At 55.0% G+C, this 15,321-nt stretch overlaps 1 protein-coding gene across 2 annotated transcripts; it reads right to left on the bottom strand.

Moving 5' to 3' along the window:
* Window positions 1–841: 841 nt before the first annotated feature.
* Xylt2 (xylosyltransferase 2) lies at window positions 842–14,779 on the bottom strand. Of its 2 annotated transcripts, XM_021177651.2 has the most exons (11): window positions 14,578–14,779; window positions 7,687–8,179; window positions 7,285–7,460; window positions 6,822–7,024; window positions 6,096–6,176; window positions 5,693–5,909; window positions 5,429–5,605; window positions 4,961–5,223; window positions 4,304–4,499; window positions 3,402–3,735; window positions 842–1,928 (listed from the first exon to the last, which is right to left on the bottom strand). In XM_021177651.2, exons 1-11 carry the CDS (start codon window positions 14,710–14,712, stop codon window positions 1,606–1,608), a joined length of 2,598 nt encoding a protein of 865 aa, XP_021033310.1. In that variant the 5' UTR covers window positions 14,713–14,779; the 3' UTR covers window positions 842–1,605. The 2 variants fall into 2 exon arrangements, with proteins under 2 accessions (XP_021033310.1, XP_085685766.1); XM_085829640.1 differs by lacking the exon at window positions 3,402–3,735.
* Between the last annotated feature and the right edge of the window lie 542 nt (window positions 14,780–15,321).

Here is a 15,321-nt window from a genome sequence, read left to right as displayed (position 1 = left end):
CCATCCCTACTCCCACATTATGTGAGGCATGAAGAACTAATACTGAGCCCTTCCTTACAACAGGAGGAGAATCAGATGGAAAGGCAGAGAGCTTGTGAAAGGTAAGGCAGCGAGGAACTTAGGCACCATTCACTCGGGTCCTAGGGCCATAAAGGGAAGCCTACAGAACTAACCAGTAGGCCATAACCACAACAGCCTCTCCTGAGCAGGCTACAAAGGCAAGACTTAGGTAGCGAGAAAGATGTATGTAGCTTTGGGGATGGGCCTCCGTGATGCCGAAGGCCCCTAAGCTATCATTTACTGCAGTCTGGCCCAGTGGCAGCAGTGGAGGGCCAGGTGGGGCTTTTTAGAACCACGGCTAATGCTGGCCTGCTGAGTAGCAACGAGGTTTCTAAGCCTCCCAGGCCCCATTTTCCCTGCAGAAAGAAGCCTCCACTGCAAAGCTGTCTGGCTTCTGGTTGGATTTTTCAACAGTTCCTGCTACAGGGACTGTTACTATTTCAAGCCTATCAGAACTTCTAGAAATCCAGGGGTCAGCCACCGCTCCCTCACATACAGTAGAAAACACGAGCCCTCAGTTTGCCACCTAGTTTATCAACTTGATACAAGCCGGGATCATCTGGGAAGTCAAGAAAATGCCTCCATTAACGACTGTTGTGGGAGGGTCCCACAACATGAGCCCGGGGAGCAAGCCAAAAAGCATTAGCTATGGCCTGTGTTTAGTGCCTCCCAGGTCCCTGCCCTGGCTTCTCCTTATGATGGGCAAAGCAAGCCCTTTTGTGCACGTGCCTTTGGTCATGGTCTTTGTCACAGCAGCCGAAAGCAAACAAGGACATTGAGCTTGGAGAGATAGAGATATATTTCCTCTGTTGCATATTTCAGACCTCGCACTGAGCTTCAGGCACAAGGCGACTCTTGTGAGCGCTCTGACAGACAGCCTCCCTGTGCTGCCAGTGGGCTCCCTCCTCCAGTGGGGAAACTTCATGGATCTCAGTAGGCCCTGATGGCGTGCATTTCCTAAGGAAGCCCAAGAGCCGGCCCCAGCACTGCTCTAGGGCTCCCTGGCTCCCAGAGGAGAGACCTGCTCACTAAAGTCCAGCTCCACGGTAGCCCCCACAGATCACCTGTCCTCCGGGCCTCAGAGCCTCAGAGACACCTGGGCCTCTTAAGAGCCTCAGCAGTGCGCAGTTCAGGCGCAGGCTGGGGATGGAGGCTCTGGAGAGGGAGGCAGCCCATGCCTCCCCAGAGCAGAAACCGATATGCTCTGTGGTGCTCCCCATGGCCATGGCCCATATCCTGGGGCTGCTCTGAGCCCTATTGCACATCGTCCTCCCTCTGCCACTCATTTTAATTATTAAAAAAGTATAAACTAGCGAGGAGCAGAGGAAGAGCCTCCTCATGGCTCCAGTGGACCGCTGGTCTCTTGCAGGGCCGTTAGCAGTAGAGAGTACTGCACCCACCTTCCCTGCCCTCAGTGTAGGTTCCTGTTGGCTCAAATGGGCAAACTGCCTGGGCCTCTGGTTCTTGTCTGTGGGAGAGATGTCCCTCCGTTGTCTGTAAGGTGCAATTCCCCGGCTCCTCCGGGTTGTGCTGGCTGGGATCCTGCTACCTGAGTCGCCCGTCAGCTTTGACAGGCCCCAGCTCTGACTTGGGGTCAGGAGACAGAGAGCTCCAGCTGGTCAGTCTGCAGAGCTCCAGGGAGGGACAAGCAGAAGGTCCTATGGCACACAATCCTGCGACAGACCAGAAATTGCTCAGTTCCCCATCTGTCCAGGCCTCAAGTGCAGAACCCGTGAGCTCTGTGTGCCTCCGGGCAGCCTCCTCCAGGGCCTCTGCCTGAGGCAGATTCAGGATGCCACTTAGGCCCTGGAAACTCTGCTCCATGTATTCGTTGTGGGGTGGTCCCGCATGCAGCCAGCTGGCATCATCTGGAGGTACAGAACAAGCAGTTAAGCAGGTCCCGCAGTCCCTTGGCTCTCATTTTACAGAGTGGACTATGGCTAATCCGAGGGATTTTCTTTTCTTTTCTTTTTTTTTTTTTTTGGTTTTTTCGAGATAGTGTTTCTCTGTGTAGCCCTGGCTGTCCTGGAACTCACTTTGTAGACCAGGCTGGCCTCGAACTCAGAAATCCACCTGCCTCTGCCTCCCGAGTGCTGGGATTAAAGGCGTGTACCACCACTCCTGGCTGCCAAGGGATTTTCTATGTCTGTACAATCACCAGCTGTTATAAAGCCCAAGTGGTAGCTGGCATAGTGACTCACAGCTGTAGCTCTAACAAACGGGAGACAATGGCAAGAGGAGTTCTGAGAGTTCAAAGCCAGAATGGGCTATACAGTGAGTTCCAGGTGGCTAGCCTGGGCTCCATGGTAAGACAGAGTCTCAGTAAATAAGTAAGCAAAATTAGAAAGTGTAATTCCGAAATTCCCAACTTTACGGGTTTTTTTGTTTTGGTTTTGGTTTTGTTTTTCTAAAAAGCTGAGGTCAGAACCTAGGCTAAATCCCCAGGCCCCCAACCTTAGAATCATGGCAAACAAGGTACTTTAGAAAGTAAGGTACCCTCTGGCTGTGCCACCCACATCCCTTGACCTCTTGGCAGCTCCCAGATCTCTTGGCAGCCTTTTCTCTAGATTAGGCTGGCCAGCTCCACTCTATCCCTGCAGAAATGTGCCAACTTTGTCCCTTGGCTTAGAGTATGCTCTACCTTTGCCCTCTGTAGTCTAGCCCCAGGCCTGCCTGCAAAGCTGACTGCTTAAACTGCTGTTTCTGTCACCCGATGAGGAAGTGGCTTGCCCACCCTGCATCTGCCTAGCTCCTCATCCTTACCTCTTTGGGTTATTCTTGGTCTTCCCTATCTTCTTCCCCTACCATGATAGGGTGAATGAGGAAAGGGGTCAGCCATCCAAGGGACACCTCATCGCCACTCTTTGCCAGCACTTATCCCAGTGAGGTAACCCCTGTAGGAGTCTGCCCATGGCCAGCTGGTCCCCTTAACCTCAGCCAATCACCAGAGGGCCATGTGAATCTAGCCATCTCAAGCTACATGGGACCTGAGGGTCTCAAGGCTCCAGTTTGCTCTGTTGCACTGAGAGGAGACAGGACAGGATATGAGACAAGATGCCTTATAAGGGTACAGCATCCCTGGTCACCAGTGAAACCTGAGGCCTTTTCCGGTTTTGCTGATTTGAGCTTGAGTGACTTTTGTCCCGGTCACCCAGGGGTCTCCCATAGTTATGCTGTCCTGACCTGATGAGTGCAAAGGCTGAGTTATAAGGGCAGAGCCACATTTCAAACTAGTCTGCCTCACTCCCAGGCTTCCCTTCCCCCACGCAGCCCTGGGGTCAGCACCCTGACAGCCCTGCCCTAGCCAGGTCCTGGGCATCATTTGGGCACCACTTCCTTACCTTTCCTGAGAGGTAGTTTGCGGTTGAACGTCAACGGCAGCACGAGGAAGCGGGTCTCACCCAGGGGTTCCCAGAACTGAAGCAAGCGGACAGTCCAGGCTCCTGGCCGCAGTGGCAGGCTCAGTGGGGGCTTGTACTGTGTGACTTCGGTATCCGCATCTACCGTGATGTCATATGATGTGGCCACAACATAGGTGGGGTCAATCCAGACCACAGTGGCTGTGAGGTTGGGGCCCCGGGCCCAGCGCTGCATGGCTACGGGCTCATCCAGTGGTCCCATCAGGCCCCCAAAGTTCCGGAAGAGACGCTCTTTGGGGTCCCACTCAGTACCAACCTGTAGGGAGGGAGGCAGCTGGGCAGATGCCTGGGAGAAGTTCTTCTATCTGCTCTGATGCCGCCTCATGGTGTAACCTCAGGTCAGTCACTGCTTCTTTCAGGGCCTCAGTTTCCCTATCTTCAAATTGAAGGGGTAGGTCTAGAACTGAAACATCTCTCTCAGCTCTGAGGTTTATTCCAGGCTGCCACCTGAACTGTTCTGTAACGGTGGGGCCCACAAAGGCAGACCACCCCCCACAATGCCAGAGCCTTAGGGAAGGATACCCAAAGCTCAACTGGACTATCCAAGCCCCAGGAAGCTTTGCACTTTACATTAGAACTGACAGCTCCGTCCCTACTCCCTGTATCATCTGAAAGGGCCCCTCAGTGTGTGCCCTCAAAGGTAGCAAAGGTCTATGTGTGCGACATCACCAAAGTTGCTGTGATTGGCAAAGCAGAGCCCAGAGAGCCCAGCCCATAAAGGTCTGATGGAGTCCTTACCCCTCCCTTGGTGTCTGTCCCTCTCTTCCCACTCCCTGCGTCTTGCTGGGGGTCAGGAGAAAGCAAGGGGGGAGGACCTGTCCCACCTCCAGACTCTGGAGCCGGCTGGCCTGGTCACTGTGCCCCAACAGCTTCAGCGACCTCTGGGGCATCAGCCACATCTCAAGTGTCTCTGCTGGCCCCTGGGCTGAGGGCTGCACCGCCTGCGTCACCAGGTAGCCCTGGAAATGGTCGTCATAGAAATACAGGTGCACGCTGGACGGCAACCCCCTGGGCTCAAACCTAGGAAGGTTTCGGCAGGGAGAAAAGGAGATGCCATCAGTGCACCCACTACCACCTGGAGTCCCAGGGAGGGACACTGGGGAGCTCCAGGCATTTCTGTGGGCCCAAACCTCATACCCCACATGGTCCTGGCTCTAGCCTTCTTTACCACCCCCTACCCCTTAATTTTTTCTTCCTGGCTTAGACTGGGTACTCACTCTGGGCAGAGACTGTCTCTGATTTGCTCCCCTTCATGAGAGCGCCATACTCTTTTTTTTTTTTTTGGTTTTACGAGACAGGGTTTCTCTGTATAGCTCTGGCTGTCCTGGAGCTCACTTTGTAGACCAGGCTGGCCTCGAACTCAGAAATCCGCCTGCCTCTGCCTCCCGAGTGCTGGGATTAAAGGCGTGCGCCACCACGCCTGGCTGAGAGCGCCATACTCTAAGAGCCTACTATATGTCAGGAGAGGCGGGGAGTCTTACCTGCAGACTGCAGTGGCCAGTGGGGATACAGCAGTGGCAGCATGAAGCAGGCTGAGACGGGCAAAGGCTGTGTAGGCTGTGAGTAGGACATCGCTGAGTCCGCCAGGGCCATCGGCCACGTCGTAGATGTTCTCCCAGTAGGCTTTGAGGGCTGGTGTGCTGGGTGGGTAGCTGCCATACAGGTGGAAGTCCAAAATTTCCAGGACTTCCTGGTTCACAGTCGACTCGAACTTCCGGGCAAAGAAGGTGGGTCTGGAGACTTGCTGGGGCAGAAGAGGCAAAGAAGCTAAAGGGCACTGCAGAGCCCAGAACACAGCAAGGGCTGCTCCTCTCAGTCTTGCCCTTTCCACCCACCGCTGCCCAGACCCAAGGGGCTGCTCCAGGCAGAAACCCACCCTGCCTCTCTGACCCTGAAAGTTTGCGGGGGAAGAGCTGGGTGCGGGTTTCTTGGGGGCCAAGAGAGAGCACCTGAAGCCGCAGGAAGTCCTGTGGCTTGAAGTCGTTGGGGGAGCAGCCACACCAGTCTACGATGTGCTTGTACTGGCATTTGCACCCCAGCTTGCGGTTCCAGTTGGTGACCCGCAGGTTGTTGTCCACCAGGCTCGCACAGGCCGGGCTGTTCTCCAGCACTGTGTGGAAGAATGACTGCAGGTGGCAGGAGAGGGCGAAGGGTGAACCATGGGCTCGTCAACCAGTGCCCTCCCCGGCCTCTGCGCCTACCTGCTCGCCTACCTCGGCCGGAAGCAATGTGTATGTATAGAACTGGCGAAGCTGGGCCACGAGGGGGTCATCTGTATATACCACATATTCCACAAAGCTGCGTGTCAGCACGAACCAGTCAGAGCCACCATCCACCACGATGCCTGCTGGGATCTGCCGTTCACCCAGGCGCCACATGTGGGAATCACACTCATGAAAAAGCCGGTCCAGGCCTTGCTTCTTAATGAACCTGATAGAGAAAGGCCATGACCGAAGGTCCCACAGAATGGAGCACGAGCCTTCTTTCCACCTGGCAACCAGTATGCCCTCACCTATGATTGGTTTAAGGGCTTTACAATCCAGGGCTGGGGCCACCAGGTGCCCTTCTGTAGGAGGCACTGTGTGAGACACCAGGGCCTGGTTCCCCACCTCTCACCTGGAATTGTCTCGCCCATGTGACTTGAGGAAATTCTTGTCCCGGTTCTTGGATAAGAATGCTACCAGCTCCTCGTTCGTCCTGGTGAGGGAAGGTAATGTGTCCAGCAGGTGCTCAGTCTCTGTCCCAGAGCAGAGGCCCTCTAGCATGAATGACCTCCACTTCTTAGACCTTCCTTTCTTACAGAAATGCTCTGACCACGTGCCTGGCCCTGTTTGACGCTCTTGGGTGATGGTACCTGAGGGGCCCAAAGGGGCATCCTTCCTCCACCTTTGCTATCTGAACTAGTACTCCTCTGGCTCTTCCTCATTTCTTTCTTTTTTGTTGTTATTGTTTTTATTTATTTTTGTTGTATGTGCATTGGTATTTGGCCTGCATGTCTGTCTGTGTGAAGGTGTCAGACTCCCTGGAAGTAGAGTTACAGATAGTTGTGAAATATGTGGGTGCTAGGAATTGAACCCAGGTCCTCTGGAAGAGCAGCCAGTGCTCTTAACCACTGAACCATCTCTCCAGCGCCCCCGTCCCCACCCCCATCACCCCGTTTCTCGCCCCATTTCTTATACCCAGTCATCAGACCACCTTTTACCAGCCTCACAGCCCAACTCAGGCCTGAGGCCAAGGGACCCTATCTGGGCTATGGAGACCTTAGAATGACACTTGGCAGGCAGAATGGACCCACCAACCCTGACACCACAGATGGGACTCCATTCCCGCCCATCCTCACACCTCGTTGGATAGTCAGTGGCACTCAGGTTGATGAAGAAGTCCCAGGTCCAGCCAGGAATTTCCAGAAGGTCCTTCATGCTCCTCAGATACATCCTCAGAAGGCTGGCCCCGCCCCAGATGGTGACCATGCGCCAAGGTGTCACCCGCACATTCTCGTAGTGCTGGGCCAGTTCCACTACCTCCCGGTACAAGTAGTTGGAACGCTAAGGGAGAAGGGATACTCTGTAGATGGAGCTGGGCACCACAGTTATTGCCTTCCCCCTCCCCATGTGAGGACAGAAGGGAGAGAGCAAGTGGCAGGACTCCAGCTCCTGACAGGCCATGCCACCCTATGCTTGACCATGCTGGACCTCAACCTGCCTTGCTCTTGGTAGCTAGCCAATAATCTATGCTACCTGTCTACAACCTTTAGAGTCTCTGCTCTGTTCGACCAGAGCCTCTGGGTCTTCCCAGCTCACAGTACCTTGTCCACGTGGATATAAAAGAAGTGTTGCTCATGGTAGACGGCCTTCAGAAGACGCTTCAGCTGGCGGATAGCACGGCCATGAACCACCAGCATGTAGGCAATGCGTACTGGAGGGCCACCAACAGGTTGCTGGGCCCGGATCTCTTCCCATTGGATGCCAGGGCTCATCTTGCCTGCGTGGAGTGGACAGGGACATTAGTGAGATGAAGAAAAGGCTGCCTGCTTGCCTCCTAACAGAAGCCTAGACTCAGAGCCCTAGTCCCAGCTCCTCCTCTGCCAATCGGTACATATAGCACGACTCTGGACAAGGAGGGCCTTCTGGGAAAGAAGCATGAAGATCTGGGCTACATCACCTCCCGTCCATTTCTGGAAAGGGCCCAGGGTACCCTAGTTCCTTACCAGCTAGCTGGCAGTGCCGGGGCACAGACTTGGGCATTAGGTTCCCAGCTTGGTGCAGGCACACTACATTAGCGATCTCCTGTTGACACTGCTTGGTGCTGGCCCGGGCCAGTGCTGACAGTGCGTCCTTGCCCACAATCTCACACTTCGGAGTGAAGGTGTTGTCCGTGGGCTGGGGGGCACCCTCCACACTCCCTGTGTCTCCATGCTGTGGGAAGCCTGGGGCCCCTATCAGTGCTTCCCCGGCCGCTGCTCCACTCAGGTTCTGGCGGCCTGGTGCCTCCGGAGGTGGGGCCGGGGGCACCCGTCGGCTGGCCCTCTGCCGACTGGTTACTGCCCGCACCACCTTGGCCACGGGGACACCTGGGCTCTCAGCGCGGCCCCGCCAGCGTCCGTGCCTTCTCCCGGCGCTGCCCCTACGCCCTGCAGAGCTGTCTGTGTCCTTAGAGCCCTCCCCAGGGTCTAGTGGCCGTGGCTTCCTCTGCCTTCCTTTCTGTAAAAGACAAGCAGAGCAGGTTAGTCACTTACCTCTTTCGCTCCCTCAAGTTCCATCTTGGCCAAGGCTACCTTGAACTCTGAAAGCTCCTCTCTACTTTTACCTAACAAAGTCCGGCTCACTCCATAACTGCACAGGCATGCCAGGGCCAGCTCCGACACTTACCATCTCACCCCATGGCACCTCACGTGCCCCTCCAGATTTCAGACCACATGGCACTGCATGTGCTTCCTTTCCCTGCTCTGGGCTCAGACCACTTTCTCTTTCAGCATATTTTAAAACGCAGGGCTGTGCTTTCATGAAGAGAAGAGTGGATGGAGCCTGCAGAGGACCCGGGGGAGAGCACCCGATGAGACCCAGGCCTCCTATAAGGGGCTGGCTGGGAAGGCATAGCGTTAACCTCCACCTGCATCCAAAGCATTGTTTGCCTTTCATGTAAGAATACTCAGGCTACAACAGGGGAGTGGCTCAGGAGGGAGGGATAGAAATGAAGCCTGAGCTGGGCGGTGGTGGCGCACGCCTTTAATCCCAGCACTTGGGAGGCAGAGGCAGGTGGATTTATGAGTTCGAGGCCAGCATGGACTGCAGAGTGAGTTCCAGGACAGCCAGGGCTACACAGAGAAACCCTGTCTCGAAAAACAAAACAAAACAAAACAAAACAAAAAAAAAAAAGAAAAGAAAAAAAGAAAAAAAAAAAAAGAAATGAAGCCTGAGACCCAGTCTCCCAGGAAGCTGACGCAAGGTGCTTTGCTGAAGGTACCTTGTGAATAACAAGGGGACCTAGGCAGGAGCTGGCAGAAAGAAAATCTGACAGGCAAGCTCAAAGAGGGGCAGGACGCTCCATAGCCACCACCTGCCCCCCAAAGCAGCTCTGAGATGTGGTCAGCTCAATGGGCTCTCCTACATGAGGACTGCCTATGGCCAGCAATCACCATAGCAATTGATCCCTGGCTAGAAACCTGGAGTCTAGCTGTAGGTCCACAGCTGGAGGCTGCCACCCTCTGCATGTGTGACAGCATCTCTCAAGGGAACTCAGAAACCCTCCATGCTGCCTGCTGTCCCAAATGGCCTGGCCAGCTCCTTATGCTCCTCCGTGTTCCCTACTTCTCCTCCTCACTCAGCCCACCCATCCTTCAAGATCAGCTCGAGTTCCCAGGTAGACAGCCATTTCGTTTGCCCCAGAGCAGGGTACCCCGAGCCTTCCTGCCGACACCAACAGATGCACATCTTGCTCGAGTGAGCACTACCCCTCTATAGCTACCCTTCCTGCGTGGTTTGTAGAAGGTACCTGGGTCCCCCCACCCCCCATCTGCTGCCACTCATCAGCCCCCTGTCTCAGACTCCAGCCTTTGCCTCCCGGCAAGCTCATCCAGTCTCTCGATGAATGCACACTATCCTTCTGCGATCCACATCCCAGATTTACATGGCTGGTCTGGAAAGCTCCCTTGAGGCTTCAGGCATGGAACAAGCAGCCTGCTTGCCATCTCCCTTGGGACCTTAAAGACCTCAGAACCCCAACTGCAAACACCTACCACTACCCTCCCCTACCACTCCGTCAGTCTTCACGTCTCAGTAAATGACAACATTTTGGGACTCAAACCAAATATACTGAGATTCTGATTTTTCCTTCAGAGGAGACAGGCAGCACTGAGAATGAGGTGAAGAGGGGCTGGTGAGCTCAGTGGGAAAGAGCACCCAACTGCTCTTCCAAAGGTCCAGAGTTCAAATCCCAGCAACCACATGGTGGCTCACAACCATCCGCAACGAGACCTGGCGCCCTCTTCTGGAGTGTCTGAAGACAGCTACAGTGTACTTACATATAATAAATAAATAAAATCTTAAAAAAAAAAAAATGAGGTGAAGAGCCCCACCACTGAGCCCCAGCCCTAACTCTCCCTTATACTCCACATCTAAGCCATCATAAATGTGTGGAAATACAGAATTCCACTATTTCCCCGCTGCCCTCAGCCTGGATTCCCAACATCCTGGCTTATGCTCTTGTCCCTTCCTGTCTCTTCTCAGCACAGCCACCAGAGTTCCTTTCAGAACTTTTCTTGTTTATTGTTATTTTTATGTGCATGGGTGGTGCATGTATGGCTGTGCACCACATATGTACAATGTATAGCCGAGGCCAGACATCAGATTTCCCTGGAACTGGAGATACACACACACACACACAGCTGTGAGCTGCCATTGTGGGTGCTGGGAACTGAACTCGGGACCTCTGGAAGAGCAACCAGGTATTCTTAATTGCTGAGTCATCTCTCTAACCCCTCCTTTTAGAACTTACATCCCCATGACCAGACCTGGCCAGTGGGCTCTCCTCTTAGCCGCACTTCTCCACCCCCCATGGATCCCTTTGCCTCATCCTCACTGTGTCCCCATGACCTACACAGTGTCTTTCTGCTCTATCCAGTGAGCCTGGGTCAAGTTCTGTATTGGCTGTGCTTTCAGTCCGGGTGCCCTACCAGGATACCTCACAGCGCATCCCTGGTCTCTTCAAGTCTTTCTCAGGTGGTATTTCTCAGCAAGGCCTGCCCTGAAAACTCTGGCCCTCCCCCATCCTCTGCCTTACTTTCCCCACAGAAATATGATGCTCTTGGGCCAACAAGAAGGCTCAACAGGTAAATCCACCTATGGCCAAGTCTGACAGCCAGCGTTTGATCTCTGCGGCTCCCTTGGAAGGAGAAAAATAACTCCTACAAACTACCCTCTGACCTCCATCTGCATGCCAAGGCACAAGTACACCCACACACGTACATGTACACATATACATACATAATACAACAATAATAATGTCTCTTAAGAAATGTGATGGTCTCTTCCACCATCCTAACATTATGCCCCTTTGTCTGTTCCTGACATGTGTGTAAACACCAGCGGGGTGGAGTTTAGGAATATTACTGGAGTCCAGAAGAGTGTGTGTCACAAATAAACACTCCGTTAACTAATGTTCAAAGGAATGACTTTGAAGATCTTGGTGTAGCCATGGTGTTCACAAAGGCTGCCAAGGAACTGAGACAAACAGTCAACATGAGGCCAAGACTCTGGCTGTCAAACATGGTAGACTCCCAGTGAGGTCCAGCATTAGGCTCCCCTTGCCTTCTTCTGTAGGAACCTGGGAGGGATCTGGGAGTCACCTTCAGTCAACTGTCCTATCCTACTCCATTGTACCCAGGCTCCTTGTTCGGCACCCAGATGGCTCTCTGATGTCTTTAGAGGGTACCCAATAAGAGTAGGGGTATCCTTCCTTATCCAAGACACTGGAGAGTAGTCAGGAGACTCTGTCCCATGCCCATGTTGGGGAGGGCACCCTGGGCTGGCCAACCTACAGAGCAGTGGCATTTGACCCAGTCACACAGCAAGCACAGGAAGACATTCCCCAGACGAGGAGGGCAGTGATGGCAAAGAGGTGTGAATTCTAGGACTCAAAGCCCATACCCATGCATCCGGAAGCTGGTCAGGAGTATAGGGCAAGAGGGCACAGAGCCAGGCTCTGTGGTGGGGCCCAGGATGTAGGAGGAAATAGCCACATTGGTGCCCTGCACTGCAGCAGGGAGCTGGCTGACCCTGAGAAGGACAATCCCAGAGGAGGCTAGGGACCAAACGGCAGCAATGAGGAAACAGAAAGGCCCTGATGGGCAGCCAGCCCCCTCCCACAAACCCCTCTCAGGAAGATCCCAGAGCCTCGGGTTGTGCCTCTTGACAGGCTGCCTTCAACGCCTCTGAGATCAGGGTGGTCCTCTGGCTGGATAAATTCTAGCCTCAGAGGCCCCCTCCTCCCTGGCAAGGAGGCATATACAGTCCTCTGCCACTTTCTGACTCTGAGAATCCTTGAGTCCTCACTGAGCCATGAAGACAGGGAACATAAGAAATGCTCGCGCACGCACGCACACACACACACACACACACACATACACACACCCCGCCTCACCCCCCCACCTCTGACTTTTTAGATTGCATTTAAAACAAGCGGAGAAAGGCTATGCGAGAAAGCTTTGAATACCATCAAGTGTCTCTTTGGGGGTTAGTGATCATCCCAGGTATCCACTCTCACCCCTCCACAGGCCACAGAGTGCTTTCCTTAAATGCTCATTGGCTCCTACTGGGGGGCTTTCCCACTGCACTTACAATAAAACCCACTCAAGTCCCTCACTATGGTCTCTTGGCCATACAGGATGGAGCCATGGCTGGGGAAAGTGCCTCACCCTCTATCCATTCCCCCGAGGATCCGCAGCTCAGCCCACTCTCCTGAGAACCTTCTGCTCAAACTCTCCTGCCCACCTCTTCCTGAAGGAAGCCTTTCCCAGCCTCCTGCTCTTTGCCAGCCCCCTTGTTATTCAGGCTTCCCTTCTCTGTCAGTCTCTCCCTGTAGACAGTGTGCCCTGCAGGCCAGGACCTCATCCATTCTTGATTTCTGTATTTCCAGTCTGAGCTCCATGCCTGAGAGTCGAGAACTTAGCCATGTGCTGCCTGATGGACTGAATGAATGTATGTCCCAGGGTACACGGCCAAGACAATGTGTTATGTCCTGACAGCTCAGCGGGTATGGAGAAGTCCTGCAAGTGTTCACGGGTACTGTTTCATCTGACAAAATCAGTGCTACTACTACCCCAAAAGGGAGAGTGACTGGAGGTGGTCAGCTTGATCGCAGAGCCAGGACAAGGCCTCACAGAGAGGGGTCTCATTTGCATGCTAACCTCCACAAGCACTACACTATCCTGCTTCACAACTCCAATCTGTTGGGGTGGCTGCCAGAACGCCACATTTTGGCCGCTAGGGACCTATCTCCATTCCGGTCTAGGATTCCTTTCTCAGCTTCAGCCAGGTGTGGCGTGTGTGTGTGTGTGTGTGTGTGTGTGTGTGTGTGTGTGTGTCTGTATGTGTGTTGAGTGAAGGGAGATTCCAAATTCTCTCCCCTCTCTTCAGCCAGATGGGTGGGAAAGACTCTAAATTCCCTCACCTCTCTCTGGTTCTCCACCCCTGGCTGTGGGCAGAGCAGCAGGGGCTCAGCCATTCATTGACTCAAACCACCAGCCACTGGGCCATGTACTTAGGAGAAGACTCTCTGACATGCCCTTCCCCAGAGTCCTCATCAGCCTGACCTCTCACATAGATGAGGGTCAGAGGGCTCTTCTGCGGTCCACACCATCAGAGATGTCCCCGTTGCCCAAAGAACAAGCTCGCTTCCTACACAAGTCACAGCCAGCTTCCCCAGGATGGACTTCAGCGCCTTCTGGAGTCGCTGACGGTCCCAAGTTCCTCCTCTCCTCACCCCCTCAGCATCTTGATTCTCCCTAAAACTGGAAGAGCAGCTCTTCTCCCAGTCTCCACACCAGGTCTTTGGGACTGATCAGGTGCAGGAAGGGAAGGCTTCTAGGCTCCATGCCTTCTTCACCCTAACAGGTAATGCCCAAAAGGATGTGACAAGAGAGCCTCTGTCTCGAAGCCTTGGAGACACAGGGACAAGGGGGCAGAAGTAAGAACCCCTGATCTCTGTCCACAGTTTAGGGCTTTGATTTGACTGACCCTCCCCTCCTTTCCAGATCGGACCTAGACCCCACTGGACCCCTCCTAACCACACAACCAGGAGGGTGTGTCTGAGTCTGCAACTAAAAGCACCAGTGAAGAGAAAGCAGATCCCTGGGGTCTGGGTCTGGAGCTCACAGCTGCTCCTCCATTACCCCAGAGCCAGAGATGACTCCTTCCTCCTTTGATGTCCTGAGGCCAACTCAACAGTTCACCTTCCATTCCCATCCCCTCCTGAAGATCCACCCGGGTTCTTCCCTGGCTGAGAAAGCCACGCCTTGAGAACACTTCAGTTTTTTTTCCCTTGGGGTGACTCCTGTTCACTCTATTCCCGTGTATACACTTTGTCACAGGCCATAATTCCACCCCCTGAGCTCCACTTCGCCACCAGTCGCTGCTTCTCAGGCTCAGCTCAACACGGATGCCCAGGGTCCCTTGGCCCCCACTCTTCCGCCCACAGCACGTACACCACCGCCCCCTCCCAACTTCAGAAAGTTTGGCCTGAGGCTCCCCACCTCCGAGCAGGCTGGGGCCCAGTCGCTCCTCCCAGCCCCGATCCCCGAGCCTGACCTTCATCGTTCCCCGGGACGGAGACCATCCCACCATGTCCCGCTCATCCCTTCGCGCCCGCCCCCCAGTTCGCCGGCCGCCTCGACCTCCGAGTCACGCACCGCTCCCTCACACAGCCAGCCAGGCCCTCCAGTAAAGGGAGCGTTAGGGACCGGAGGCTGGGCTCCAGCAGGCTGCCTGCGCCTTGCTCGCACGCGGCCCGTGCCCCACTTGCCTGGCCGGGGCCGCCCGCAGCCCCGCCAGGACCCCGCGCGCCCCCGCGCCCGGCCTGCCCGCCCGCACGGCCGTCGGAGCACCTCGCCCGGCTCGTCCTCCTCCAGGCCGCTGAAGCTCCACACCACCAGGCCCTGCAGCAGCAGGATGGCCAGTGCGGTGGCGATCGCCAGCTTGTAGCGCCGCACCAGCTTCTGCACCCGCACGCTCGCCACCATCTTCCTGCCCGGGACGCGGGGCGCGCGTCCGGCCCTGCAAACCGGCCGCGGGCGTGCGCACAGACGCGGGGCCGAGAGTCCCTCCTCACTCCGCCCAGATGGGCGGGCAAAGGGCGGGGCCCGAGGCCCCACCCTCTCGTGGGCTGGGCGTGGGGCAGTAGGCGGTCTGCCCGTTTCTGTCTCCAAGGTTTGAGTCTTGTGCTTGGGGTCTTTTCCACATCTCTGAGTGTCTGCGTGTGGAAGAACCTTTTCCTGACCGCAAAAGCATTGTCTCGGAGTGCGGAGGATCTGCGGCCTGACCGCTCTGGTGTCGCAGGGCATGGGGGGAGGGGGAGTCAGCTGGCCCCCACCCCTGGGAAATGCTGGCACTCTCAAGGTGAATACCACCTGCCCTGCCTAAAATCTGAAGGCCGCATCCCTAAAGACAAACCATAGGCCCTTGACTACCTTCCGAGGCTCTTCACGAAATTGACTTGCCACTCGGCAACCTCTCATCCAAAGCATCCTCAGGCCTCTGCTGGTGTTGTGGCTCTCAACTTCTAGCTTCCGTCAGAATCTCCTGGAAGATGATTTAAAAAACAGCGCCAGTTCTCACTCCTGGAGTTTAGA

Source organism: Mus caroli, unplaced genomic scaffold, assembly GCF_978045245.1.
Source record: "Mus caroli unplaced genomic scaffold, Mus_caroli_1 scaffold_13, whole genome shotgun sequence".
NCBI classification, from domain to species: Eukaryota; Metazoa; Chordata; class Mammalia; order Rodentia; family Muridae; genus Mus; species Mus caroli.
Note: the sequence above shows the minus strand (reverse complement) of the source record. Positions and strands in the feature narration are given on the sequence as shown.

Coding starts and splice junctions, on each gene's coding strand:
- Xylt2 (XM_021177651.2), bottom strand. CDS start 14,712: ATGGTGGCGAGCGTGCGGGTGCAGAAGCTGGTGCGGCGCTACAAGCTG. Junction 5,910..6,095: donor CATGGGCGAGACAATTCCAG/GTGAGAGGTGGG, acceptor TTTCTCTATCAG/GTTCATTAAGAAGCAAGGCC. Junction 4,500..4,960: donor CTGGCCACTGCAGTCTGCAG/GTAAGACTCCCC, acceptor AAACCTTCCTAG/GTTTGAGCCCAGGGGGTTGC.